Source organism: Trichomonas vaginalis, chromosome III, assembly GCF_026262505.1.
Source record: "Trichomonas vaginalis G3 chromosome III, whole genome shotgun sequence".
In the NCBI taxonomy this organism is placed as follows: domain Eukaryota; phylum Parabasalia; order Trichomonadida; family Trichomonadidae; genus Trichomonas; species Trichomonas vaginalis.
This window is the reverse complement of record NC_067205.1, coordinates 27,464,632-27,492,236: the sequence shown is the minus strand read 5'-3', so window position 1 is coordinate 27,492,236 and position 27,605 is coordinate 27,464,632. Positions and strand designations below refer to the sequence as shown.

At 31.9% G+C, this 27,605-nt stretch overlaps 12 protein-coding genes and 2 pseudogenes across 14 annotated transcripts, besides 1 other annotated feature; 5 read left to right on the top strand and 9 right to left on the bottom strand.

Annotated features, from left to right (window-relative positions):
- Positions 1 to 11,729: part of a mobile genetic element that runs on past the window's edge.
- On the bottom strand, positions 1,520 to 2,149 carry TVAGG3_0774510 (annotated as a pseudogene). Its single transcript has one exon. A coding segment is annotated over exon 1 (630 nt).
- Positions 2,388 to 2,939, bottom strand: TVAGG3_0774500 (integrase core domain containing protein family; the record flags this gene model as incomplete). The annotated part of the gene is made up of 1 exon (XM_051246081.1): positions 2,388 to 2,939. One exon carries the CDS (start codon positions 2,937 to 2,939, stop codon positions 2,388 to 2,390), a length of 552 nt encoding a protein of 183 aa, XP_051092668.1.
- TVAGG3_0774490 lies at positions 3,513 to 6,488 on the bottom strand (annotated as a pseudogene). The gene has a single exon. A coding segment is annotated over exon 1 (2,976 nt).
- Positions 6,506 to 7,282, top strand: TVAGG3_0774480 (uncharacterized protein; the record flags this gene model as incomplete). Its single annotated transcript, XM_051246080.1, has 1 exon — positions 6,506 to 7,282. One exon carries the CDS (start codon positions 6,506 to 6,508, stop codon positions 7,280 to 7,282), a length of 777 nt encoding a protein of 258 aa, XP_051092667.1.
- TVAGG3_0774470 (uncharacterized protein) lies at positions 7,479 to 8,093 on the bottom strand (the record flags this gene model as incomplete). Its single annotated transcript, XM_051246079.1, has 1 exon — positions 7,479 to 8,093. One exon carries the CDS (start codon positions 8,091 to 8,093, stop codon positions 7,479 to 7,481), a length of 615 nt encoding a protein of 204 aa, XP_051092666.1.
- Positions 8,119 to 8,520, top strand: TVAGG3_0774460 (uncharacterized protein; the record flags this gene model as incomplete). Its single annotated transcript, XM_051246078.1, has 1 exon — positions 8,119 to 8,520. One exon carries the CDS (start codon positions 8,119 to 8,121, stop codon positions 8,518 to 8,520), a length of 402 nt encoding a protein of 133 aa, XP_051092665.1.
- TVAGG3_0774450 (uncharacterized protein) lies at positions 9,727 to 10,302 on the top strand (the record flags this gene model as incomplete). Its single annotated transcript, XM_051246077.1, has 1 exon — positions 9,727 to 10,302. The coding sequence occupies one exon, from the start codon at positions 9,727 to 9,729 to the stop codon at positions 10,300 to 10,302; it is 576 nt and encodes a 191-aa protein (XP_051092664.1).
- On the top strand, positions 10,528 to 11,052 carry TVAGG3_0774440 (protein of unknown function, DUF4107 family; the record flags this gene model as incomplete). The annotated part of the gene is made up of 1 exon (XM_001314618.1): positions 10,528 to 11,052. The coding sequence occupies one exon, from the start codon at positions 10,528 to 10,530 to the stop codon at positions 11,050 to 11,052; it is 525 nt and encodes a 174-aa protein (XP_001314648.1).
- A 1,498-nt stretch (positions 11,730 to 13,227) lies between the features above and the next one.
- On the bottom strand, positions 13,228 to 14,226 carry TVAGG3_0774420 (spectrin binding; the record flags this gene model as incomplete). Its single annotated transcript, XM_001314620.1, has 1 exon — positions 13,361 to 14,224. The coding sequence occupies one exon, from the start codon at positions 14,222 to 14,224 to the stop codon at positions 13,361 to 13,363; it is 864 nt and encodes a 287-aa protein (XP_001314650.1).
- Positions 14,227 to 14,593: 367 nt separating this feature from the next.
- TVAGG3_0774410 (phosphoprotein phosphatase protein) lies at positions 14,594 to 15,670 on the bottom strand (the record flags this gene model as incomplete). Its single annotated transcript, XM_001314621.2, has 1 exon — positions 14,594 to 15,670. The coding sequence occupies one exon, from the start codon at positions 15,668 to 15,670 to the stop codon at positions 14,594 to 14,596; it is 1,077 nt and encodes a 358-aa protein (XP_001314651.2).
- Positions 15,671 to 16,563: 893 nt separating this feature from the next.
- Positions 16,564 to 17,756, bottom strand: TVAGG3_0774400 (spectrin binding; the record flags this gene model as incomplete). The annotated part of the gene is made up of 1 exon (XM_001314622.1): positions 16,598 to 17,692. The coding sequence occupies one exon, from the start codon at positions 17,690 to 17,692 to the stop codon at positions 16,598 to 16,600; it is 1,095 nt and encodes a 364-aa protein (XP_001314652.1).
- A 52-nt stretch (positions 17,757 to 17,808) lies between these two features.
- Positions 17,809 to 19,111, bottom strand: TVAGG3_0774390 (uncharacterized protein; the record flags this gene model as incomplete). The annotated part of the gene is made up of 1 exon (XM_001314623.1): positions 18,073 to 18,897. The coding sequence occupies one exon, from the start codon at positions 18,895 to 18,897 to the stop codon at positions 18,073 to 18,075; it is 825 nt and encodes a 274-aa protein (XP_001314653.1).
- A 300-nt stretch (positions 19,112 to 19,411) lies between these two features.
- Positions 19,412 to 22,463, bottom strand: TVAGG3_0774380 (proprotein convertase-related family; the record flags this gene model as incomplete). The annotated part of the gene is made up of 1 exon (XM_001314624.1): positions 19,425 to 22,463. The coding sequence occupies one exon, from the start codon at positions 22,461 to 22,463 to the stop codon at positions 19,425 to 19,427; it is 3,039 nt and encodes a 1,012-aa protein (XP_001314654.1).
- A 3,082-nt stretch (positions 22,464 to 25,545) lies between these two features.
- Positions 25,546 to 26,898, top strand: TVAGG3_0774370 (ribonuclease H protein family; the record flags this gene model as incomplete). The annotated part of the gene is made up of 1 exon (XM_001314625.1): positions 25,546 to 26,898. One exon carries the CDS (start codon positions 25,546 to 25,548, stop codon positions 26,896 to 26,898), a length of 1,353 nt encoding a protein of 450 aa, XP_001314655.1.
- Between the last annotated feature and the right edge of the window lie 707 nt (positions 26,899 to 27,605).

The following is a 27,605-nucleotide window of genomic DNA, read 5'->3' as shown; positions in this document are numbered from 1 at the left end:
CTCCACGTTCTGCTTTTATATAGTTCATCTAACATCATGAAAAATATAACAAGCATAACGAGGTGAAGCCCACATTGCTACAGCGTTTACTAAAAGTCTATGAACATAATAACCTTTCAAACCAGGAGCCAAATTCTTGCGATTTTCGTACGGAATCTCTTCTCTCGGTTTTCCGAGGGAAGCAATCATATGAGGAAATTCTTCTAAAAGTTCTTTTGTCTGTTGGTTTTCAAACCAATGATATGCTTGCTTTGTAGAACGAAGAGCATTCATTATACTCTGCATTTGGTACATATCATCTTTGACTGAACGAATGAGACGTAACTGTTTGTTATATTGTATGTACTCGTATTCTTCATTTATAGCTTCATGAACGATAGCAGTTGTTGTGCTCTCTGATGTTGTCATTACTGTCTTTATATTCCGGATAAAAAAATATTTTATAAAAAACTAACTTTATTTTCTGACTTTCACAAAAGACCAAAAATAAACGCTTTACATGTATTTTTCAGCAACTTCGTCAAATAATTTTATAGCTTTATCTATCTCATCTACTTCAAACGTTTCTTTACCTTTCATGGGAGCACCATACCTTTTCGCAAACTTTTCAAGTAGTTCTGTTTCTGCAGCTCTCATATCATTAACGAACACAACCTTGACTCTATTGACTGTACTGTCATATCTTTGAGTTATATTATATGTTCTTCCTATCTTATATCTCTTTGTATTGAAGTCCTTCGGTTTCTGAACGATGTAAAGTAAGCCTTCACTGCAACGTTCTGAGTCGAATGAACCATAAGTTATGAAGTTATATCCAACAACTGGGTCAATCCATAGAAGAATTATTGGTATAAGACTTTTGTCTATAAGATATGCTCTTGTTCCATAGAATCTTACTGATATCATAAAGCTCAGGATTTCTTGTCAAAATTTTCTGAGTAGAAGCATTTCTAACCCAGTCGTTTGTTTTTCTTTCCAGATGGAGATATAATGTCTGACAAAGAATATTTGTTGTATTTCTTTGAGTATCTTACGTTTAAATTACCTATTCTAACCACTTTTGGTGTCATTGTCTATCTTTCTAACTGTTTCAAACTCAACCTTTAACATTACTGTTCTTACATACAAGATAAAAAGTTTAGAAAAAATAATGTTTATGTTAGCATGTTAGATCTAACACGTTTTCTAACCACTTTTCTAACATAACTATTTACAAGCGTTTTACATGGTATATGTTGCGATGGTTCATGACTTTAAACAGTTTTGTAGCTTCTATTTCTTCACGAAGAATATCAAAAAATTTTAACTATGCCGAAGGTTTCTTTATACTTCTTCTTGACATCAGATAATAGGAAATCGTCAGCAGTTGGATAGTTTTTGTTCAGAAATGCTAACATGTCCATTTTATCTTCTGCTGGTTTCTCTACTTCTTTCTTTAAGTCAGCATAGTCGTTTCTCATACGTTCTATCTCTTTGACAGAATAGTTATATTTCCTTATTGCTGCTTTACATTTTGAACATTGTGGGTTCATTTTTGCGTTATACATTGAAATAAAAACCAGCTAGAACAACTAAGGCGTCAATGGTTTTCTTTAACTAGATATTGTAGGCTCTGATTTGTTTGTTCCATATTTTACATCTTTATCTTTATCTCTTATCTGCCATACGCATTCAGCAACTAATGAAACAAAGTTGTCGTATGTCTTAAACTCCCCAGATTTATATATGTCAGAGATGTTCTTATATACCATGTCGCAATCTTTGTCCATAACTTTATGGTTGCAATGATATCCTAGAAACTCATAGTTTACTTTACGTATGAACTTCTTTATTTCTACTGAGTCAGTTGGTTTCACTTCTATTTCATCGAATTCATGAATAGTGAGCTTTGTTGTTGGATTTCAGGCAATTTGGGTAAATGGTCAATAATATCCTGCATTTCATAAAGATACTGTTCATTTGTTTCATCTTTCGCACTACAGTCTAAATTACTTGTTAAAAGTTCTTGCTTTATCTTCTGGATTTTTGTTTCGAAAGTATATGAAGAAGGAATGAAGCTTTTCATCTCTACTAACATAGATGTTGGATTCATGACTAACGAGTTTGGTGCTGTAGTTTGAATTGTTGTTGTGCCGATTGTTGAAATCATATCTTTACATACAAGATAAAAATTTTTCTTAGAAAAAAATTAGCGTTATTTTTCTTTCATAAGGAAATGTCAAAAATTCATGATTTTCGAGAGTTTTAGACCATGTTAGAAAAGTGGTTAGAAAACGTGTTAGATCTAACATGCTAACATAAACATTATTTTTGGTGTAAATAAATGGTACCATTAATGATATCATGACTGTTCTCATTCATGTCTGATTTACATCTAATGAAAAAGTTTAGAAGAATTTTCTTATTCTTTCTGGCATATTTTTGTCTTTCCAGTACTCCCGCTCTAATGGTCCCAGATGTGTTGGCTTTGACTCTCTCAAGTTCTTAGATGGTATAACATCTTCAACACCTCCTTCATATCTTACTTTATAAGTGTCATCGTTTATGTTGTAGTCAAGTATTTCAATAACCACTCCTCGCTTTGCTTCGTCAATGGTTTCAGCAAGTTTGCCATTACTACTTTCAACTAATTTATGACGAGGATAAAACGCAATAGAGTCGTCGGCAGCTTTTATAAGATATCCATTACCTTGCGTAGAGTCTACGATATAATAATTTCGACTTAACCTTAAACGTTTCTTTGTCAACGGTTTGTCGTCAAGAACTACACGAACTTTTGTACCAGGAATGAGGGTAAATTGTGTTGAATTTCTGATATTTTGTGTTTGGCTTCGTTTCTTTTGTATATACTTTTCTTCTTGTTGTTGTGTCATTGAATTTGGTGTATGTCCTGTTGTAGAATGTGTTGAGGAATTATATACTTCGAGAAAATGTTTCATTGTTTCTTCGGTAAAGTCTCGCTCTTGTTTAAATCTCTGAGAGTCCTTATGAAGCGGTTTATGATGCCGAGTATGTTATGGTTATGGTCTTCAGTAGTGTAGTGAGTTATGTTATGCTTAATGAGAAAATCTGTGATTTCATTGCTGAGGTATGCACTGTCTTGGTCTGATGTTAAAGTACTTGGGCTATGTTCTGCTACAAACTTTTGTAAAACTCTTAACACTTCACGAGTTCCTTTATTCCTCATTGGATATGCATATGCTTTACGAGTGTTAACATTAATGAAGATGAGGAATGGTTTATGTCCTCCTTTTCTGCTTTGAATGAGAGTGTCAAATTGGTATGCGTCAGGAGTGTTGGAGTAAATTGGTAAAAAGTAGTCGTAAGGATTTATTTTTGTTTGATGTACAACATTTTTGTCAAAGAACCTTTTCACTTCAGCTCTGTTAGTAAATCCCCAACTCTTTGCAGCTTCATTGAATTTCTTAAAAGACCTCCATGGATGTTGTTCGAATACTTCTTTCAAGCTCATTTATGTAAAGTTAAAGATTTTATTCTAGGCTCAAGCGCGTTCATTGAACTCTATACCATGCAAATACAGTCATAAATGGTGGCATATAATCTTCACCCAAGCCTGTTGGATTTGTTGTGAAAGTATGGGCATGATTTCCTGCGGTTCCACAGAAAATACCTGCGCTTGAATCTACTGGGTCACTTGAAATATCATATCTATGCATTCCCTGTCTATCCGAACCTGCTGCAAGATTTGTATAACCTCTTTTTGTTATTGAATGTGAATGACTACCTGTTGTGTTTGTAGTTCCTGTATGAGTGTGCGGTGGAAGGTTTGCTTCTTTAATTTTCTTCGAACCTCCTGTTTGCTTTGAATATTTAGCACAGTATAAGAATTTATCTACAATCTGCTGCCATGTACCAAAACCTAAAACTGTTTCTGGATTTGTTGAGTTCATTGACGTATAAATAGAACCAACAGGATATAATGTTTGAAGTATTTCTGTCTTTAATGTTTGAAGCTCTGTTTTGTCAGCTTTCTTGTCATATAAATCTTGAGCAGTGAATTTAACATTATTTTCATCCTCCATGACATAAACATTTCTACATCTAATGTATTTCATCGTCGTTATGTTTTCCTCCGATGTTAAACCTTGTGGAAAGTTAGGAGGTTTCCAATATAATGCATCCCCACCAGTTCCTTCAACCGTTCCTTCAATACTTTCTATACCAACAGTTGTGAAGAAATCATGTGTATGGTTCTTATCTGCTTTCTTATCTAACATTGCTGGTAGTTCATGTGTTTCAAAGTTTCTGACATGACCTTCGATATTCATACATTTACTATTTAAGGAGTTTAGTGTATCTTTTACGCTTGTACTTGGATTCTCTAAAGGTGCACTTGAACCAAGGTCAAAGTTCAATATTATGTCGTCTGCTCTAACAGTAGTGAAGGATTTATGTGTATGGTTCTTGTCGGCTTTACTGTCTAAAGAAGTTTGAAGTTCATTTATATCGGAGATGTTGTGTTTATGAGATTTCAAAACTTTGTTCGTTGCGTCAAGTTCATCTTTGTCAGCTTTACTTTTAATAGCATCTTCAAACGTTATTTTTGACTTAACTCTCAAAGTAAATCTTGGTTCAACTAATACACCTTTAACAGAGAAAGTAGAGGCATAAATTTCATCGTTATAACTAAATGCTTCTGGTGCTTTACCCGTGTCATACTGTACAGTACAGCTTATGTCATAACCTTTAGCACGAATGTATTTATATCTTCTTTCATTGGGTTTCCGTCTTCACTTCTTCATTCGTGTTAAATATCCATGGTAGTCCGTTATAATCTGTTCGTCTGAAGTTATATAATGAACGTGGTTTTTATCTGCTTTTTCGGCTAATTTCTCATTAACATCATTCACTTCTAATTCAACTCTTCCGCCAGAACTCTTATTATCATTAATCTTTTTCATTAATTCGGTAATTACGTCATAAAGACTATATTCTGTTTTCGGTTTTGTAAATAATGAGTCAAAATTTCTTTTCATCATTACATCGCTGACATTAATGATATCACCAATTCCTTTTTCATTTATTCTCTTCATTAGTTCTGCAATAATGACGAATATATAATCTGTTAATTTATTCTCTTCATCGAGGGTTATAGAATGTTTTGAAATTGAATCATTAACTCCTCTAAATAAATCAATAACTTCAGGATACACGTTTTTAATGTCTTGAATAACCCGACCAGTATCCTGTTGTTCATGTTCTTCGTTCCCGTCGTTACGTGGTTTTATATCTCTAACCATCATCAACGCAGCCATAACCGGAGGGTTTGTTGCTACCTGTTCGAAAATCCGTCCGTTATGTATGGTATATCTAAATAATTTCTTTGTGTTTGTTAAAACATTTGAAACAAGTCTTTTAAAACCATCTACAAAATTTCCTGTTTCACCTAATGTTCTTGCAGCATTTACAAGCTCACCCATTCCCGCTTTTGACCCCAAAAACGTCCATATTGCATTTATTTCACTCTGTATAGTTGTCCATTCAGCGAAACTAACACCCGCATTCGCTAAGCTGAAAATGAAATTCAGTGGATCGAACTTAATTCCACCTTCTTTTTCAATTTCAACGAACTCACTAACATGAGATTTTAAATATTCTTTCGTTAAAATTGTTTTCCCCGATGTTATGTCATTAACGAAACTATCACCGTCAAAAGTTAACGAATTCAATTTCGTCGTTGATGCTTTTATTTCATACACCGCTTTATCGATAGTTTTTGGCTCACCTTCTTTAGAAGCATATGAAACATTAATGAATGAATTATATGTATTCGTGAATGAGTTAAAATCAATGATTTTCATTAATGACGCCTTTAATGATTCATTAACTGTTGAATCCCTTAAAGTAATTAATGAACTGTCATGGGCTTCGCCCTGGTCGCTTTGCGACTTTATGAAAGGTACACTGCAAACCGTCGAGTTTGGATCAAATGCTGTAGTTGGTGCAGGAATATTAATGATATAAGTCATTAAATCATTAAGTGACGTAAATAATGTTGTCGTTTTTGATTTAATTTCTTTAGCATCTGTTATATATGGTAATTTTATTTCTGTAGTTTCTGAATTAAAGATATTCGCTAAAATGTTTTGTAAACTGTTTTGAACAGCAGTATAAACCGTTGAATCCGGAACTCTTACGATTTCACCGTCCTTAATAAAAGGCATTGCACATGGTGTAGTGCTTGGGTCAAATCTTTCGGGATTATAATTCAACATATATTCTAATGCTTCATATACAGACTTATATACTGTTGTGTCGTTCTTCATGACAACTTCACCATTTACAATGAATGGCATTGTACATGGAGTTAAAATAGGGTCAAACTTTTCATAGTCCTTCCATGTTATGTATTTCTCGGTATTTCCATCACTGATAACAATATATTTGTCAGTAAGTGTGAGAGAGTATTGACCAAAATATAAACGTTTAGCTCTGTCAGCTTCATACGCATATGCAGCTATACTCATATTTTAATGAGAATAAAATGTTGTTCTATTTGCAAAGTACAGACCCAAACGAATACGGGACAGTAAAGCTACAAACAAACTTAGGTCTACAGAATGAGCCACTTGCATTCAGAATGGTTGACTTCAATACTATCGCTTCATTCGTTATAACAGATGAAACAGATTTCATGGAGCTTGAAATAGATGGAAAGAAGCACGAAATAAGATTTCACAATAATGTAGAATATAAGATGGAAACATTAGCTGGAGTGTTAAATGCTCTCATAAATACTACAATAAACAAGGATAACGAAGAAAACTTAATGAATGTTAAACTTATTGCAGGAGTTTTGAAGTTCAGTTATGCGAAGGAGTTTAAGATACCAAGAATGAGTCATAGAGTACAACTTCTTTTGGGAGCATACCATATGACATTTCCTTTGAAAAGTGTTGACAAAACGATTGAGATGAAATCTGTTCCATACGTATGTTATGGTAATTGTTTGTACATTGAGTCTAAAATAGCTAATGTCACAGGCATTTCAGGAGTTAATAGTAAAGGTTCAGTAGAATATAAATCCTTCTGTTATGCAGTCAATTCAATGTTCATTCCAAACGTTCCTGTCATAGCAACTCATTTAGGTAAATGGGTTCGCATTAGTCCTCATAATTTGAAAGACATGCAATTCAGACTAGTTGACTTTCAGGGCGAGCCTGTAGAACTGAAGGCACCAGTGCGAATGACTGTTGAAGTTGACTTTTTAGAAAATATTAAATGCAACAGCTTACAAGAGAACTCAGAGCTAAAAATATAAAGTATGAATGTTATGTATTAGGTCATGAACTTTGGTTGTTGCTGTTTGATGAAACAAATGAATTAGTTATGTCAGTCAAGAGAACAGAAAAATATTGTGTTAGTGAAAACTGCACCAAGTCAATAAGATTAGGTTTGCATTATGAAGATGAGTTCGATACTGTTGAAGAAGTTTTGGATAGATATTACAAATTGCTTTAATTTACTAAAACATATTTCAAACATAATTTATATTCTGTTGAAAGTTTTGTATACTCGTTCGAATATTTATACTTAAACTCAACTCCTGGAGTACCTGGTATTTCAATGATGCGGATGTTACCTATTTTCATGAATGGTGGCGTTTGACCACAGCATTCGATTTCAGGGTCGAGATAGTCAATGACACATTGTTTCCCTGTTATTCGTGATATAACATTTTCAAGGTCCTCCTTTGTTAGAATTATTTGGTTCTTGCTTATAAGATTTGTCAAAAGCTTCTTATCGTCTTTGAGTAAAATTGTTTGGTATAACTGAAGAAGGTAATGGTCTACGTTATCTGAAGGATTTGTTTGAACATTTGTGTAAGGGTTGTCGTTGGCTTCTCTTGAAAGAACTTGGTCCAGTGGTGGATACTCTAACTTAACATCTGATGTAGCGTTAGCGTTTGAAGCTGAGTTTAAATTCACGGATTTCAGTTCTGGTTCTTTTTCTTTCAAACACTCTGAACTATAGTTCTTTATGACAATATTGTTTGTCGTTCGTGAGTCAACATTTGATGTTGGTTCAATTGGAACATTAACGGCACCAGCTAAGATGGATTTGCTTCTCATTTCATATAGAATAAAAACCTTTTATATGTATGAAATGAACAATATACTCGACAAGGGTTTGAATGTAAAGCTAACGAATGAAAATATTGTTGAATTCACTGAGACAGGAGCTGTGTATAAAGATGTAGAACTACTGAACAAAAGAGCTAAGGGAAGAAGCAGGAACATGAACAAAGGGTGGAAGCCTATAAAAATTTATGTCAATGATGGCTCAGGAGGTTCAAACATAAAGTATGCAGAAAGTTATAGAGTTTATGCGCTAAAAGGTGAAAAGCCTTCATTTAAGAACAGCTATTCTAACGCATATCCTCAAAAGTTAACGGATGGGGAAGTGGATGATATGAATGACAGCAAAAATATTAACAGAAATGGCGACAGAGATGCATGGAATTTGTTTACCATCAGTCAATTGAAGGTTAAACTTTAAAACAATGTTGGTCGTTCCCATGGAATATTTTTGACTTTAATGGTATTAGTCATGATATGAATCTCAAGGTATGAACGAGGAGAGATGAGAGACTTATATGCTTCCCAAATTTCTTCAAAAGGTAATGTTATACCTGACTGTTTCCAAATGAGTTCAATATCATAACGTGAGAAACCTTGAAAGATAACGAAGTCAGTTATGAGACGTTTTATGTTTAAAGCAAGGAAACGCCATGTTTGCATAAGTATTGCTACAGTTAAATGGTAATGTCTGACTTTAGTTATGATGTTAGCTAATGGTGAGTCTGCTTTTGACACTAAACCTTTTCCGGCGAAGTCGTCACAAACGAGCAGAGTATTTGAAGGATACTTTTTGAAGGGGTATTTTGAAAGTTTTGACAGAATGTAGTTTGTCAGTCGTTTCATATCGTAAACTCCTGAGTATTGACGTAAGTGGTGTTTGTCAATAATTCTTTCCATCTCTTCTGAAGTCTTTTGCATTCCTGACTGTATGAACTCTACAATAGCATAATATTTTCTCTTACGTCGAATGTAACGTTGAAGAAATTCAATGAGTTCACTGTCTGGAACTTTAACGACAGAGGCTTGAACTTTTGACATAAATGTTTTCGCTGTTGAGTCCATAGAGTCTGAAGTTGCTGATATAATGATTTGGTCATAATATGAGTCATTTCCTAAACGTTCTGTTATGAGTATATGACGAATTAAATTAAATGTCTTACCTGAACCCATCTTTCCACAATAGAAATAAACGCCATTTGAACAGAACTCATAGTCCTTACTGAAAGGAAGAATGAGAGAAGAGTTAAGTTTGTCTGTAGTTTCATTCATGTCTTCATCTACGTCATGTATTAAATGCTTCATTTTATCTCCATTAAAAATGCAAGTCAGAAATATTCAGAACATAGCACCGAGTCTAACTGACAAGAGTATAAAGATATACTATGAACACGTTATGATGAAACCTACCAAAATTCAAGAAAGTCAGTATACTTATGAATATCCAAGGCACTGGGTAGAGTATGTAGGAGGTGAGAAAGCTATTGAAATCAGACAGGTTCGAAGTATTCCAGCAGGAAGAACAATATTATTGAAGAACTTTAATGTTTTGAGGTATAATGATGAAACAAAGAAGCAAGATAGTTTTCCTGTTGCTGTGTATGTGAACCTAGACACAGGAGATGACATGAAAGTTTTTAACACAAAGCTTCAAACGGTAGTGAGAGAACAACTGACTGCGGAAGGACATCCATTACCTTCAGAAGTTAGCATAGCATATAATTTTGAAACAAACTCAATAGATTTTAAAGTCATCTCTGCAAAGAAGTCAGGTTTTACATTTAATGAAGCAGATGTATATTCGAATGAAAACTTCAAAGCTATTGCATGGTTAGATAATGACGATTGCTTTAAGAAAATATTTAAATTCAGTGACTCAAAGATGTCAATAGATGACCTTCGTGGAATGTTACCATCGACGTTTACAGTTGAAGGTTCAGCAGGATTGCTTACAAGATTGTCAATTGGTGGTATTTGGTCTCGTGAGAACATTGTTATAAAATCCAGTATAAGTGAATTTGCTGAAGAATCTATATTATGTCTTTCAAACTACATGTATTCGCCGCCAAAGCATTATAGTATAACAAACTTTGTCAGTAAGTTTAACATAAGACTTGTCGAACCTTCTTCAATGAAAGATGTTGTGCTACCTAAAGATGGAAAGGATGGACTCATTATTGAGATGATTTTAATAGCATATTAAATGAGCTTGTTCTTGAAGGTCATTCATGATGAAATAACTGTTGTAGAAGATGTTAGCAATTGTTCAGATATTTTGAAGCGTATAGATGATATAAGAAAGAAGTTAGATAGACCGCAAAGCGGTGAGGACGAAGCCCGTGAGAACGCTTATGTTTCATTGACTTTCTCCAGTAACGAGAACTTTTATGAGATAATATTGAAGAGAGATGATTTTAATATGGGGTAAATGGTAGCTTGGGCAGCTTTAGGCGCAATGGGAACAAAAGCATTAGCATTTGGAGCAAAAGCACTTGGAGCTTATGACGCAGTAAATAAAATGAGTGGAGGAAGGGTTTCGAAGACATTAGATGCAAATAAAGGAAAGATTGGAGGCTGGGTTGCAAAGAAGTTAAGATTAAATAAAATAGGGCTCATAAATAAAGCATCCAATTTGGTTGCGACTGAGTCAGAAAATGCTTTAGGAAAGGACGATGAGTTTGCAAAACACGCAAAAGACTTTAATGACCAGATGAAAGGTGAAACAATGCATTTAAATAGAGTCGATGGAACTAAAGAAAATGTTTCTTCTCCACCAGTAGTTCTTCCGTATGGTCCCTATGGAATGTATGGAAACCCTTACGAAAGACCATTTGACCCATTGACTGGTGGAAGTAATTGGTATCATTACGGACGAAGAAGAAAGACAGTCAAGTTGGAGACAGACGTGAAGAAAGCAACTAAAAAGAAACCAAGGAAGAGAGTTATAAAGTAATGAATTCAACAGACCCAAAGGGTCAGAGCCGCTTTGCGGCTAGGGTGAAAAAAGAGGTGAAAAAAGAGGTGAGATTTCACCACTTCACCTAAATTTATTTTTTCACCTCTGACAACGTTTATTTTTAAGTTTATTTTATTATTTAGCGAGAACGTTTATTTTTATATAAATGACGAAAACTATTGAGATAACAAACTACAACGGTCATGAGTTCAAGAATTTGTTCTTCGTTCCTCGTGAAAATACATTCTATCAGATACGAGGGAGAAAGGGTAAAGTTAGTTTGAGCGTTTATGAAGGAATGAAGAATGGAAAGTTTATACAAGCATACGATACAAACGGTAAACGTGTTTCATTAGCTTTGTCAAAACTTACTAACATTTATTTTGACAGTGATTTTGACCTATATGAAGAAGAAAGTGAGTCAGAAGATTATGAGCTGTTATGTGAAGCACAGCAATGGGAGGAGTTGCAATACTTTTGTAAGTGAGAACGTTTATTTTTTACATTAGTGAAGTCGTTTGTGAAAACGTTAGTGAAGTGAAGTGGTTGGCGGCTTTGTAAATATTTAATGTTAAGTTAGTGTTGTCGTTTGTGTTGTAAAATATACGTTAATGGTTTTGTAAAGTGTCAAAACAGCTAAGTGGTGTATGGAGGCGCGCAGTGCCTCAGTACACGACTTAGGGATACTAACTATTTTTTGAAGCGAAAAAACGAAATCTAATTTTTTTGGAAAATTTAGAATAAATAGAGCTCTTTAACTCGTCGAATACAAATTGTTTTCAAGTTTTTTTCGACCGGAAATTGAACTTTTAGAGTTTATACAATAAGATTCACATGAAAAAATACAGGTTTAACAAAGAAATCACCAATATAAAGGTTTTTTAGTAGAACGAGATTGATAAAAACTATGGTATGATAAAAAGACGATAATTTTTTTGGCGGGATAATTGAAGAATATGAATGATTCGAATTACAGACATACTCTAGTCCGAAACTTACTATGGTTCGTGACTTATTTTTGACACAGAATAGCTGTAGACTAAGGCTTACTCTAGATCCAGACTTATTATACAATTAAATTTGCTTTTGGAATAAGACTTAATTTTAGTTACAAACTTATCTTAATATCAGACTTATATTTAGAATCAGACTTACTTTAGTCTAGAACTTACATTTAGAATCAGACTTACATTTCAAGTCAGACTTACTTTCGTCCGAGACTTACATTTCAAGTCAGACTTACTTTCGTCCGAAACTTACATTTCAAGTCAGACTTACTTTCGTCCGAAACTTACATTTCAAGTCAGACTTACTTTCGTCCGAAACTTACATTTCAAGTCAGACTTCCATTTCAAGTCAGACTTACTTTCGTCCGAAACTTACATTTCAAGTCAGACTTACTTTCGTCCGAGACTTACATTTCAAGTCAGACTTACTTTCGTCCGAGACTTACATTTCAAGTCAGACTTACTTTCGTCCGAGACTTACATTTCAAGTCAGACTTACTTTCGTCCGAGACTTACATTTCAAGTCAGACTTACTTTCGTCCGAGACTTACATTTCAAGTCAGACTTACTTTCGTCCGAGACTTACATTTCAAGTCAGACTTACTTTCGTCCGAGACTTACATTTCAAGTCAGACTTACTTTCGTCCGAGACTTACATTTCAAGTCAGACTTACTTTCGTCCGAGACTTACATTTCAAGTCAGACTTACTTTCGTCCGAGACTTACATTTCAAGTCAGACTTACTTTCGTCCGAGACTTACATTTCAAGTCAGACTTACTTTCGTCCGAGACTTACATTTCAAGTCAGACTTACTTTCGTCCGAGATTTACATTTCAAGTCCAAGGAAAAGAGACTATTGATGACTTACTTTCCATCGATGGTGCACAACAGCAGGGAGGGGATTGGTGGGTTTGGGGAAATTCGCTGAGGCATTAGTGTCCGGATTGTTCGTCAAATAGGTTTCCTTTCCTATAAAGAAATGACACTTTTTTGGCGGCTTATTGACTCAGAAAAATTTGAGAGTTAACGAATAATTTTGGCGCCAAAAATAATTTCTCTTAATTTATTAAATTTAATATACGCACATCCATAAGTTATGCTATTTTTTCTATTTATTTTGTTCTAAAATTCTAAATATTTTTTTTTCATAACATAAAATATGATGTCTAGTCTCATTTACATAACAACATGCCTTAGAATAGGTTTTTTATTCTTTTTGTCACTTTAAATTAAGAATAAAAAGATAATTTAAATTGAATATTTGCGATTATTCTCACTAATGCTGCTTCCTCTTTTATTAGGTAGACAACAAAAAGTTAGCCTTGGACTCCCATATCAGATTTTTGATTGGTTGCGTATATAATGAGCTGGGATTGATAGACGAAAACCCAGTGAGAAAATTTTTGACGCCGAAAATTTTTGTCCATGCCAGAGCACGAAATCTGTACGGAAGTTCTCTACGTATTGAAAATATATCGACCATATCTAAAATCTTAGATTCTCCGAAAATAACTTGTTGGGCTCTGATTACAGCTTTGGATCTGAGATAAGCTGGCTTATTATGCTCCTCTAGAGAATCAATGGTCTTAAGTTCAGCAGCATGTTGTGCATGTTCTGTAATATTGAATTTAATTTTAGATTGACGATTTTTGGCTCTTGATTGTATTAAAATGTATAACGCATCTAGCTCGGCTCTTGGGCCTTCAAATGTAGCAACTTCGACATTCTTTTGATTGAAAGGATCAGCGAGAAAACAAATAATTAAAATCGCTGGCTGAGCAGGATCATTGTAACTCCTTGAATTTATAGACGGATGTGGGAATAGGGATGATTGGACGATACTAACGATGTTTATTGGGTAAACAAGCTTAGGTGAAGTGAGCGACATTTGCCTCTGCTCAAAAACGAACGAGTCTGGGAGAACTGTAATAGTACCAGGATACTCAATATTGTTAGATGTAAAGACTACGTAGAATGAATGATGAGCATTTGCAACGTCTTCAACTGAACCTAAAAGAATATCAGTACCTTTTGTGATTAAAGGCGGATATATGTTATTAATCACTTGAAGATATGATGGGGATGTATTATACTTTAAGGCAATTGAGTATAAATTATCCCCTTCTTGGGCGTGTATCATTCGAGGTGTATTTTCAATCATTTAACGATTATTTTCGAAATGATTTCTGATGCTTCTCAAAATTCATATTCAAAATTTACGATAAGATATGATTTATTATTCATAACAAACTGTTAGAAAAATTATTACACGGAGTTAGTTTTTTTGAAACGAAATTTGACAAATTAAATCAAGACTTCATCGTAAAAAATCGAGTACATAAAGTATAAGTTAGTAATTAATCGAAAAATTTCTGATAGTTTTTTTCTCTGCCATATTTTCAATTTTTTTTCATCCTCAACCATAATTTGGCTAGACATGAGAGTTAGAGATGAGAGAAACTTATTTCGGTAAAAGTCATGTTTAGATAAATAAAACAAACAGAAGAGAAAAACAAAATAAAATATCATCTTAATTAAGCAAACTTGTCGATCTTCTGAGTGGAGGAAGATTAGATCCACTTGGGCTAAGACTTTGATATGACATAGAGTTAGCTATTCTGATACGACATTTGACATTTTTATCTGATTCAACAACACGTCTAAAGAAAGTGTTTTCTACATTGGTGTATGACTCCTGATTTCTAGGAAGTTTTTCAATTGGCTCATAAGTAAAACCTTCTATCATTCGATCATGAATCAGGAGACAGCCACTTATATTATTAGTATTTCCATAGCAGGAAGATGAGAATACAGAATATAAGTTAGCACCATGGAAGCGTTTAATGCCTTGCTCTGCAAATTCATGAGATCTTACAATTCTTTGGAGTTTGTGTTGCCTTAAGAATTTTTGAATCGCATCAACGCCATATAGATAGCTACCAAATTCTGGGAGCGCCATATATTCTCTTGTAACCTCAGTTGGTTCGCTCCAAATTAAAGTTGAAACGATATCAGAGTTAATAGCTGGACGTTTAATGGATGAAATTGCTTCTAATGAGGTGATATTTGGACCTATACCACCATGGACACAAAATGTTGAGTTAGAAATAATTGCAGCTAATGGAAGCTGCTCAAACGTTTCAACAAATAGATCCCAGAGACCTTCTGAATATTCTGATACTACCTCCTGGAAGAAAGTGGAATTATTGTTGTTACAAATACATTCCTCATGACCTTTCAACAAATATACGTATTTCGGGAAGCACACCTTAAGAGCAAGTAACAAGGCGATTACTTCTACCGAGTTTGAACCTGATCCGCTATAATCTCCTAAAAACAGATATTGAGTCATTGGGGGCATTCCTTGATTCGCCAAGATTTGAAGGAGATCCTGCAAGTTTCCATGTATGTCACCAATTACACAGAAACGGCCATCCAATTTAAGCAAAGAGTTTTCTTTTGAAATAATTGCTTTTGCACCATACAGGAGTTTGGCCAAATCAACTTCATTGAAATAAGGGATGGGCTGAAGTTCAGTGCCAATTGCTGAGAAAACATCGTCTTTGTCCATTAAATAGTTACGAAAAGCTTCAAGTATCAAGGTCATTTGACGATAAATAATTTGATGACTATTGTTCTCAATTGATGAAAGTATTGAAAAAATTTTCAATGCATTATGAATTCACATAATCAAATACTAATGATCTTTATAGCATATATATCCATTACAATATTTATTTACAATTTCCAAAATTTAATATTTATTTATTAAATAAAAATAGTATACATTTCATTAATTGACCATTCACTGAATTTTTTAATTGAATGGAAAATATAAATGTTTTTCAATTGAATTTTTTCCTATCAATTTTTTAAAAACGGTATCATTGTTCTAATAATAACATAGAGCAAAATTAATTAAAAATGGTCAGACGACAAGGATTATTTTTCAGAATCCTCATTGAAATCTTCAATCAGACTCTAATTAAATAATGGATCTATAATTAGAATATATAATAGTAAATAAAAATTTATAATATATAATCAAATTGAGGAATGGCAGCAAATTGTCTCAAAAAATAAACATTTAAAAACAATTAATGTAGTTCCTATATTCTAGATACAATGTAAAACTAGAGTTTCATGTTTATTTGGAAATATCAAATGTTTCACATTTCAAGGAAAAAAATGTACTTTATAGATGGCCTGATATTAGATATTTCTTGATACTCTAATAAAATAGAATCGGTAGTCTCATGATTAATCAAAATTACCATGATTATTTTAATCGAATTTCATCAATCCCCACAAATCATGTTATTTTTAAATTATAAGCTTATACAAATGATAAAAACTCTTTTCTTATCTAAAAGAGCCTATTAATTTTGAGTTTTCTTTTATACAATCTGAAATAGATAATTTTCTTGATCAAATGACCGAATGTTACCAAGTTAAAGTTCAAAAATTAAATTAAATAACATGGATATTTATAATATTAATACAAATACATAAAATAAATCACAAAAAAATCATTTCATCTCATTGCTCCTTTATCAATCAAGTATTTTGGCAATTCTTTGTTGTTTGATAAATTTGCATAATATAATGGTGTTCCTGCCATGGTTCCCACAGAGCTTGTGTTGCTATTTACGTCTGCACCTGAATGAATTAAAATTTTCGAAGCTTCTAAGTATCCGTGCTGGCATGCAACAATCAATTGATGATTTAAAAGCTTTTGAGGGGGCTTATATCCGGATTCAAATATCATTTTTAGCAAATGATAATTATTTACTTTTACAGCCTCTTCAACTACAGAATCGGTAGCGAAATTTGCCTTTTTAGTAATTAAATAATCAACCATAGGCATGCAGAAATTCACAGCAACATGATCTAGTAAGTGATTATCAATTTTCATTCCATTTTCTATGTAAAAAATTACAGCAGCCATATTTCCCCACTTTATACAGTGATATGGCTTAATATGCGAGCATCCGTAATTAGAAATTATCCAATCAGCAACATCATTTCTGTGATATTTTAATGCTTCTACTAAAGTATCTTTGAATTCAACTCCTTTATTGACAAGTGTTTTAATAAGTTCGAAATTACCGCCAACGACGGATTTCTTCGCAATTGATTGATTTTCAAATGAAACTTGATTCATAATTAAAAATTTAAAGATATTTATAGCTCCAAAAGCAGCAGCATTGTAAATATTCGCCGAAATAGATAAGCTATATTTGCTATTTTTATCATAACAATGAGTTTGATATTTCTCAATATCATCATTGATAAAAATTGAATAGTTTTCGTTCTGAGAATTTATTAATTGATCTATATTCTTGACGTTTACATTGTATTTATTAACATTGATAAGTAATTTTAAAGCTTCCAACAAATCATAACGTTTTGTTGCTGCATCTATAGTAAATTGAATAAATTTCTGGCTAATATGTGATTTTTTTGTACTTTCAACTAATATTTTCGCGGTTGACTCTAAATTTTCTTTGGTAATTACCCAAATCATATTTTCAACTTTAATTGAGCTGTGCAAATACGATGGATAAGTGACTTCATCAATTGCTTGATAGACTTTAGGTTCAAAATCTGATGAATTTCTATGTTCCATTTTAAGGTCAAAAAACAGACCAAATAGTGCCTATCGTCTCTAATCATGAATTTTAAAATGGTTAAGTCTTCTAACATTTACATCAGGAAACAATCCAAAATGAAAGTTTTGTCCATATTTTTTGTTTATATTTTTTAATCTTGTGCAAATTTTCATTCATGTATAGTAGTAAAGATATTGACATATAGCCAGATATTTAACCATCGAAGTTTTGCAGTTGTTTGAAACACATCAAATTATGTTGTGGATTGAACAGCTTTAAACTAGGAAATATTAGATAGATGGATAATCAAGTATTGAAATGTGGACGTAAACCACTCTCTAACATTGATTTTTAAATATCAAAAAATAATTTAACTATAAAAACAAAAAGAAAGTGTTTAATAAACAATATTTGCATTCGAATATGGATTAGGCGTTGGATCTTGATCTATCACTGGTTGAGTTGTATATTTCATGTTGAAGTTTTGTAGATCATTCAATGTAGGCTTTCCATAATATTGGTTTTGCACCTCACTTATTGGTGGAATATATTGTGGATAATTGGTATATTTTTGTGGAGGTTCAGCTGAGAGCATCGATTCTGTATTTTGTGGTTTCTGTTTTCGGTAGCGCCGACATATAATAGTAACTGTTATAATAATTACGACTACAAATCCGACGCTTGTCCAGAAAATAATAAAGTTTATATTATCTTTTGGATTATGTTGGCAATTTGAATTAATAGATCCAGAATAGTTTTGTTCAATCAATCTGTTTTCATCTATTATCTTGAATGACTGGCTTTCGCAGTTATTTATCATATCTGGATCAGTAGAATCATAAATGTTAAATCTGACACTAGATCTAGATGTAAACTTTGCGATAAGAGCTGCCGGACCATTAAAATCTGTGATTACACTTGAATAATCCAAGGAATCAGGATATTTAACTGCGAACATTGTGACATCATTGGATGAACTTTGGTGATCAACTTTCTTTGGCATGTTATGAGAGAAAATGCATATATCTGATTGAGAGTTAGGATTTATATCGACTTGAATATTTCCAATTGTAAGAAAAGAGGCATCACAGGTTCCATTGTTCAAAATGTAAATATTGAACTGAATTGCCTTATCATCTGCATTCTTTGCAATTTTAACAGGGGAATATTTGAATGAAATTCCAGCTTTGTGATCAAATGAAGTACTATAAGCACCAGACATGTTTGGGTATGAGAATATTAGTGTAGCCGAGCGTGGTGTGTTCTGTGGTAACTTATAAGTAAAATAGACCTATTTATAAATAGCAGGGGATTTATAAATATACCCACTTATTTGGAATTTCCAATTAATTGGAAAAACCGTCGTAATTGGAAAAACCGCCCGATTGGAAAAACCGTCGCAATTGGAAATATTGCGATATTGGAATTTCCAATCTCTCAATTGGCTCTCAATTATTTTTTCAATTAAAATATTAGATCGTGACGATTATTATGGATCACACTTTCAATATCCGCCATTTGATAAAATAGCAGAAAATTATAGCTGTGCAATCTGGGTTTGAGCATTTCCATTATATTGTCCTCATAAATTTTTTTTTGCGATAATGAAATTAATAATTCGGCGAATCTCTTAATTGATCGTTGCGATCTTGCTTTATATTATTTTTTGCATGTGGAAAATTCTGCAATGATTAGAATAAAATATTGGATTGTTAAAAAAATGTAATAAAAAATTTAAAATTTTTAATTTCAAACATCAATTTGTATATTATCATTTCTATTTCTTGTTCTGATTGCTTCTGGCTCATTTCTAGGATATGCCACAAGTTTCTCGTAAATGGCGTATGTGAATATCAAAACGAAGAAAGTAGCTGACAAAACTAAGATCAAAACATAAAAGTTCTTTGGAATATATATACCAGGAATATGAATCCAATCATCAAAGTCAAATTCACCAGGAATAGACATTTGCGACACTTTAATTGTTGCATTTCCAGCCGATGACATATCTTCATATAATGAGAAATAAACAACTTTTTCTTTGAAATCTTTCACTTTCACTGTTACAGAAAAGTTTCTTTGGTTTGTGATAACGAAGTAATCATTGTTTTGATTCATTTTATATGAATGTTCCTTGCTAAAAGAAAGGTGATAATATACATCACTAAACACAATTCTTAGATTAACTTTGACATCAATTTTCAGATATTTTTTGGTGACATCATTTTCTGTCAAATTTACCATGAAATAATAATGTTGATCAGTTATATTAGTAACAAAAGTTTGATCAAGTTTAAGATCATTAATTTTGTTGTTACATAAAGGTGAAGTATAATGACTTGGACAAACAGGAATTGGTACTTTTTCGATGATTGGTTTCTTTGGATTTTTGACATAATCAGTTTTATTGAATTCACCATTTATAACAACCGCGAATTTGATCTTTTTAATCTTTGATGACACGAACTTATGTGTCATAATATTTATAGTTATTACTCCTGGATTTGTCAAGTTTAATGCGATTCTTTCCATTGTTCCAACTGTAAAACTATCATTTAATTGATAAGGATATATTTTCTTTCCTGCAGGAGTTTCAAGGATCACATCCAAATCAGCGAAAAAATAAGGAGCATTCTTTGATATTGGCATTATTCCTGGATCATTCCATGCAACTGCTAAATCGAATCTTCCTGGTTTTTCAACAGTTACATTGAACTTTAAATTTTCATTTTCTCCGATTTCTTCTGTGAAATATCTCAAACCTTTATGAAGAACGTTTTCAAGACCTTTTCCACTAGTCTGCAAAGCGAAAGCCCTATACAAGGCTGAGTAATGATCTTCCCATCCATCTTCAATTAAATACTGTTGAACTAAAGCCAAAAGTGCCGAAATTGTTGGAGCAGCCATTGAAGTTCCAGTCATTTGTTTTAATGACGTTTCATCTGCTGTTCCCGCTGAAATTACTCTTTCACCAATACCATAAACATCTGGTTTAATTGTTCCTTTAGGTGAAGGACCAAATGTTGTGAATGGAGACAATTCAGTTCCTTTGTTATCTTCATATTCAAATCTTAATGAAATGTTTTCATTCATATTCGATATTAATTTTTCAAGATCAGCATCAGTAACCAAAAGAACAGGATATTTATCAGATTTATAATTAGGATTATCAGTAACAACAGCTAATACATCATTAGGAATTGGAACGTCACTTTTTGTAGAGTGTTGAATATATTTTTCTTCTTCATCTTCTTCTTCTAATAAATCCAAATATTTCTTTATTCTCATTTTGCGGCCTCGTTTTGAATTAATATTAGTTACAAGATCATAAAATTCATCATTCTTGTCTGGAACTGTTGCATCTTCAATATATCGTATGATATAATCAGTATCTTTAATATAATCAAGTTCTGGATCAATTTTTCTGTCATGTGTTATTTTTCCTCGACCTTTAGCTGTGTACTTTTTATCTGATTTCTCTTTCATTAAAAATACTTTTCCTGAAGCATTATCAGTATCATTTGTCATTGAAATATTCTCATATGATTTCAAATTTGTCACTTTTTTCATGAAATTAAACAAATTTGAAGAAACAGACTCAATGTTTTGATCTTTCAATTTAATGAAAGTATATCTTTCTGATTCTGTTGTAATTGCTGCATGAGGATTTGCCGATCCAACAGTTAGAACATTCTTAGAATCAGCCGGAGAACCAACTTTTCTGAATTTCCCTTCATTTCCGGCTGCGAAAACATAAAGGATATCTTCCATTTCGTAACTGAGTTGATCCATTATCCATGTTAATTCATTGTTAGAATCTTTAGATCCCCAACTGCAACTAGTGATATGAGATTTTAATTTCTTTGATTCGTTTGCGGCAGAAAAAATTAAATTAAGAGGAATTAGGACTTCTTTAGCACTTGAATCTTTGTTTATATCAACAACAAACAATTTCGATTTGTAAGCACCGCCTCTGTAAAGGTTTAAACCTGAGTCTTCGTCTTCTGCATATCCAGCAATGATTCCTGCAATGTGTGTGCCATGTCCGTTCAAGTAATCAACGGAATCAATAGTGGAATCGTATCTAACTATCTTTCTGTGTTCTAAATCTGTTTTGTTGTAAGGAAATGTTCGGTTTTTGTCTTTGAAAAATAAATGATTTGAGTTAACACCTGTATCTATAAGTGTAACAATGGTATTTCTGCCATCAAGACCTTCTATTCTACGGCCTTCTGCGTATTTGTTGTAGTAAACTCTTCTGTCTCTTGTTTGTAAATAACTATGTGACCATCTGTTCATGAATTGAATGGCAGGTTGCTCTGTAACGAATAAAACATCTGGTGAATTAACTAATTCTTTGACATTCGATGTTTCAACTATAAAATTATTTTTATATAATTTCGTTATTTTCGAATTTGATGTGCCGTTGAATGTTTCTGTTGCATAAACGTAATATGTATTCAGACCTTTTTCGTATTTGAAGTCTTTATCTACTTTGTCTATTGATCTAACTGGAAAAAATTTTCCTAATTTCTCATTTTGAACAGTATTGACTTGATTTTCATTAAGATGAATCGCTATCCATCTAGGTGATAATAGTTCTGCCGTATTAATTTCGGTATTTAACTTTTTCTCGAGTTCCGGAATTTGTTTCTTATCTTTTATTCGCATGAAATACCAACTGTTTGGATCATCAGATAGCGAAACTCTCATATTTTTCGAAATGACATTTCCATTCGAAAGTAAGAGAGCATCTCTTCCGATGATCGTATAAAAGATAAAAAACATTGAAAAAATTAAAAGATTGTAATAAGGATTCCTATTCTGTTTCACATATTTTTAGTATTAATTAGGTTTTTACGCATTATCATATCAATAATTGAAGATTTTTTTTATTTCATCTTCAATTTAGTTACACAAAGAATATCTCATGGATTTATACTATATCAAATGGATTTCATACGTTATTATCAATCAAATAGGTATAAAATTTGGATATTTATGTTATGCTTTTACTGGTCATAAAACAATATTAAAATGTAATAGTATGCAAAAGAATAAAAGGAGCTGACTCGACATTGACATGAACATTTTTTAAATATTTTAGGAAGCAAGTTTATTTTGTCAAGATTATCAATCTCCAACCACAAATCTACATATTGAATCCAAATTTCGTTCTCATTACCAGGCATTACGCCATCAAATTCATTATAGATAGCTCCAATGGTATAGAACCAGTTTTTGCCATTAGAGTCTCCAATATATAACGAATATTCATAATTAGCAGGATATGAGTGCAAGCCTTTAAACCTACTCCAGTTTCCAGCAGTCTTAGAAATTAATTCGAAGTTTTGACTTTCATTTGCGATATAAAAGAAATTCGATGTTTGGGTCCATCGAATGGAGTGCATAATTTGGGGATATTCAAGCAACAATGTATATTTTTCATTAATTTTAAATCGAGAGTCAATTTCACGCAAAATAGAATAGCAATCGTTGTTAACAGAGTAATTAGCTTCAATTTTGTTTGCGAAAAAGCAAACACGTGAATTTTGGTGAAAAATCTTGAGCCAATACTTGTCAACATATTTAGTTACATCATACCCAAGATGCTGGATGATGTCTCCATGCATAACATATGTCTGGTTCCGTATGAATGTTCGATTCAATTAAGGAAAAGGGAAAATAAATGTAGTTTACTGAAAAAACGTCACTTTTTTACTGATGCTTTGATAAATTACATTTGGCCAAATTTGTATTATAAAGATGGCCAAATTTGGTATATGTAAATTACAAAATCAGAATCCAGACTTAGTAATTCGGACAATATTATACAGAACCACGATTTTAAAAACATTTTTGAAAACACAGTTAATTTAGATATATCCTTGAAAATGTTTAATCCTTACGGAAATAAAAATGAGAATAGTAGGAAAAACACGCTTTAACATAATAATTAAAATCTTCATTTTGGAATTTGCCTATTTTTTATACAATTTGAACTAGATACAACCTCCTAAAGAAGTACGTTATCGTTACTTGGGATTTGCCCTTCAACGTTTGTTAAATTTTTATCTGCATTTTTTGTAAAGCTTTCAATTATTTCCATATAATTCTTCATAAAATTTCACAGATAACGGATGATCAAAACATCATCAAAACATCCCAATGATGAATGTTCGAGAAATTAATTTGTGGCTGGTCTCGGCGGATTTATGAATGAAATACTTATAGAAAGCAGCTCTGCTTGTAACTCACCTAGTTAAGGATGTCAATTTGGAAGAAAAGTGAGAAAATTCCTAAAATGCTAAAAATGAATTTTCCAAACGTACTTTTTTATCTCATTTTTTTGATTTTGAAAAAAATTTGGAGAGAAGAACTTTTCGTTTTTGAATTTTGTCACGATGGTTTTAAAGTATATTAGACACATGTATTGATATTACTATTTTTGTATATTTTGAGAGAAAATCCCTAAAAAGTGAGAAAATCTGAGACGGTTTGAGAAAATATATAAACTATTGAAAATTTGAATTAAACTTCTAATTTGGAAAAAAGAAATTTGGAAAGAAGAAAATTCAAAAATCGAGATTTAGACTCAGTATCAAATGGAGAACAAAATGTTTCTTCATATGAAGGAAAAAATTTTCTTGAGAAGAAATAGAGTTTTTAAAATTTTATTGTATGTAATGAAATAAACAAATATTAAAATTATTTTTTGATAACAAGAAAATTCCCAACAGAAAATATTTGAGACAAAGAAAAAAAGAAAATTGAAAAATATTACTCTCCTTTACATTTCATGAGATTTTCAATTTATTTTCATAAAATTGACAATTTTATACGTTTAGATGAAAATAAGTGATTTTGCTTGAAATAAAAATTATTGTTTGTTTACAGCTATCAAATAGATTTTTGCTATTTTGATTAAAATTTGTTCATCAAATTAATAATTTTTTTTCTAAAAATCTTAAATATCTGGATCACTCACTGATACGATGAATTAAACGATAAAAATAATACAAACTCAACTAAGTTTCCTGTCTTTCAACCAAAAAATATTATGCAATTTAAATTAAATTGTTTATTCAAAGATAAAACAAAGATAAAGTAATTATAATTATCATATACTTTATGAATAACTCTCTAATTGGATAAGATTTTCGTACAAATATTTTTATTAATATCGATAAGAATATGTTTACCTACTATCACCATATGTCGATAAACGAGAGTAGAGTGATTTTTATCATCGAAACTTTTTAAAAGCTGTAAGCAGGAAGTAATAATCTTGTTTTTTCTGAGTTAGTTGTAGAACTATTGATGCCCGAGTTATCATTGTGATGCAGAAGGATATCAATGTACTGACTGAAGGATATGAATTGAATTGAATTTTATTGAATTTCAATTTGATCAAAATTTGTTGAAATGATATGAATGTGTCAACTTCTGTATCATTCTCCTTCACTCCTTCCTTATTCTTTCGAGAACGAAGCTAGCTCAGCTTTCGCTGAGCGAATTGACACTTTTCATGCCCTAAACGCACATACTCTCAAATTTATCGAAAAAATTAATACCACCTAAACTAGTATATTCTTATTTTAAATATGATATTATCCTTATATTCCACACTAAAATTCATTTAAATCAACTTTTAAAAAAATTCGAATCCTGCGCGTCTCACTTTTTAAATTTTCCAAATTGAAAATTATATTCTCCTAAAGTGAAAACAATTTCCCAAATTGACTTCCTTAACCTAGTTTATATTTTTTGTTCATTTTTAAATTGAAAACCCATTTTCAAAAGTTAATTCAAAATTTCCATAATCAAAAATTGTAAACTATTCATTAATTTTTATTTTTCTCTAGATTTTATGCTCTTTCTATTCTTGAAAATTGCGTTATCCAATAATTTCACATATACAGTTACAAATGATGATTACTTCGGCAACTTTTTTTACAATGGAAAGGTATTTTTAAGATATTTTCAGACTGTTTGGAATATTAGGAGTCAAAGTTCCAGATATATAAGCGGAAAAACGAATAAAAGCGATTTTTACAACGGAATTTTGATCACATCATCAATTATAACCCAAGAAACTGAAGATAAATTACGAATTGAGTTCACGATTCAAAATAATGGAACTAATTCCAAGACAATATATCTTCAAACTCGCTTTAATCCATATTTTGGAGATAATTATTATATAAAAGTAGAACAGTTCGGAAATTTCCAAGGATACAAGTATTCAGCTCCTTCAACAAACGAAACTATGACAGTTCTATTCAATGATGAGAATAATGGTAATGCCAATTATTATTATCATAGTACAGCCTCATCATCTAGCTACAGTAATTTAAATCCGATTTCTTCTGTAAAATATCACGACATATATATTCGTTGGGACAATATTAATATTGATGTTGATGAGACATTAAAATTTTATATGACCTTTCTTATTCCTGAAGAAAAAATTTCTCCAAAGATTTCAATTGATTCCGATATATTAGATACATACGAAAAAGAATCAGAAGTAGAGATCGGAGGACATTGTGATGGTTATGAAAACGGTCAATTTATCAAACTTTATTATATATATGATGGCAATAATTTAGAGAAAATATCTGAATTTACAGTGAGTGATGAAGTCACTGCTCTTGAATTTACTCTACGATTTAACTTTCCAAATGATAGAACAGGAAAATGGCTGACAGTTTGGGCAATCACAAAAGATGCTGTTGTGAAAAACTTTGCTCATTTTAGAATTAATGTTGGAGACAAGCCGCGTCTACAAATTTTAAATGATCCTTCAGGAAAATATTCAAGAAATGCTGAACTTGCGTTAACATTCACAGGATATGCAGAACGATGGGCAAATATATACTATCGGTTTGATGACGGCAGGCAATATAACTTACCCACTGATTATTATGGTGGAAGAGAATTAACCATGACGAAAACGGTTTACATTCAGTACGTAGATTATGGAAAACACAATATAACTTTCTTTTTACTTGATGATTACAATCCATCAGAATTTTTCACATTTGAAATCGAAAGAATCAATACTGAAAGACCAAGATTAGATTTACCATTTTCATCTAGAAAGTATTATTTTTATCAAGATGACACATATAATATCAAATTATATAATACCCAAGAAGGAGCAAAATATAACACTATGGTATCAAGTTTATGGGGACCAGCTTTTCACACCAATTTATAATTATATCTCTAATGGATCTACTATTTACTTTCATCAATATGTAAAGTATCCTTATGTGAAAAGAAGTTATGAAATAAATTATTATCTAACTAATGACCAGGGAATTCATTCAGATATTAAAAGACTATATATTGAAATCTCAGATTACTTGGAAACAAAAATAATAACTCAATTTCAACCATTTTATTCACCAGGATCAACAATAACAATAGAAGCATTTGCATATAATTTTCCTCCGAAACACGAACTACAAATTTCTTATTACATTGACAGTAAATATTATTATCCGGATATAAATGATACTGTGTTAATGGATGATAATTACCTCTCAAATACATTTTCTTTTCAACTAACAATTCCAAACATATCTGGAAGTTACTCTTATTCTTTATATGCAAGATCAAAAAATAATTCTCGCGAATCATATTCATCCTATTTTACAATCAAAGTTAATACACCTCCAATTTTACATGAAATCACTGGTATTGAAGATGTTTATTCAATTGATGGTTTTATAGAGATGAACCTTAATATTACTGATGATTTAAGAACATATCTGTATTATCAATATGACAATGGCAATGAAAATATATTAAATGAATTGATTTATTGCAATGGCAACAATTTGATAGTTACAAACCAAATTCCATTGAGTGCATATAGATTGACAGTTGGAAACCACAACGTTACATTATTTTTAATTGATG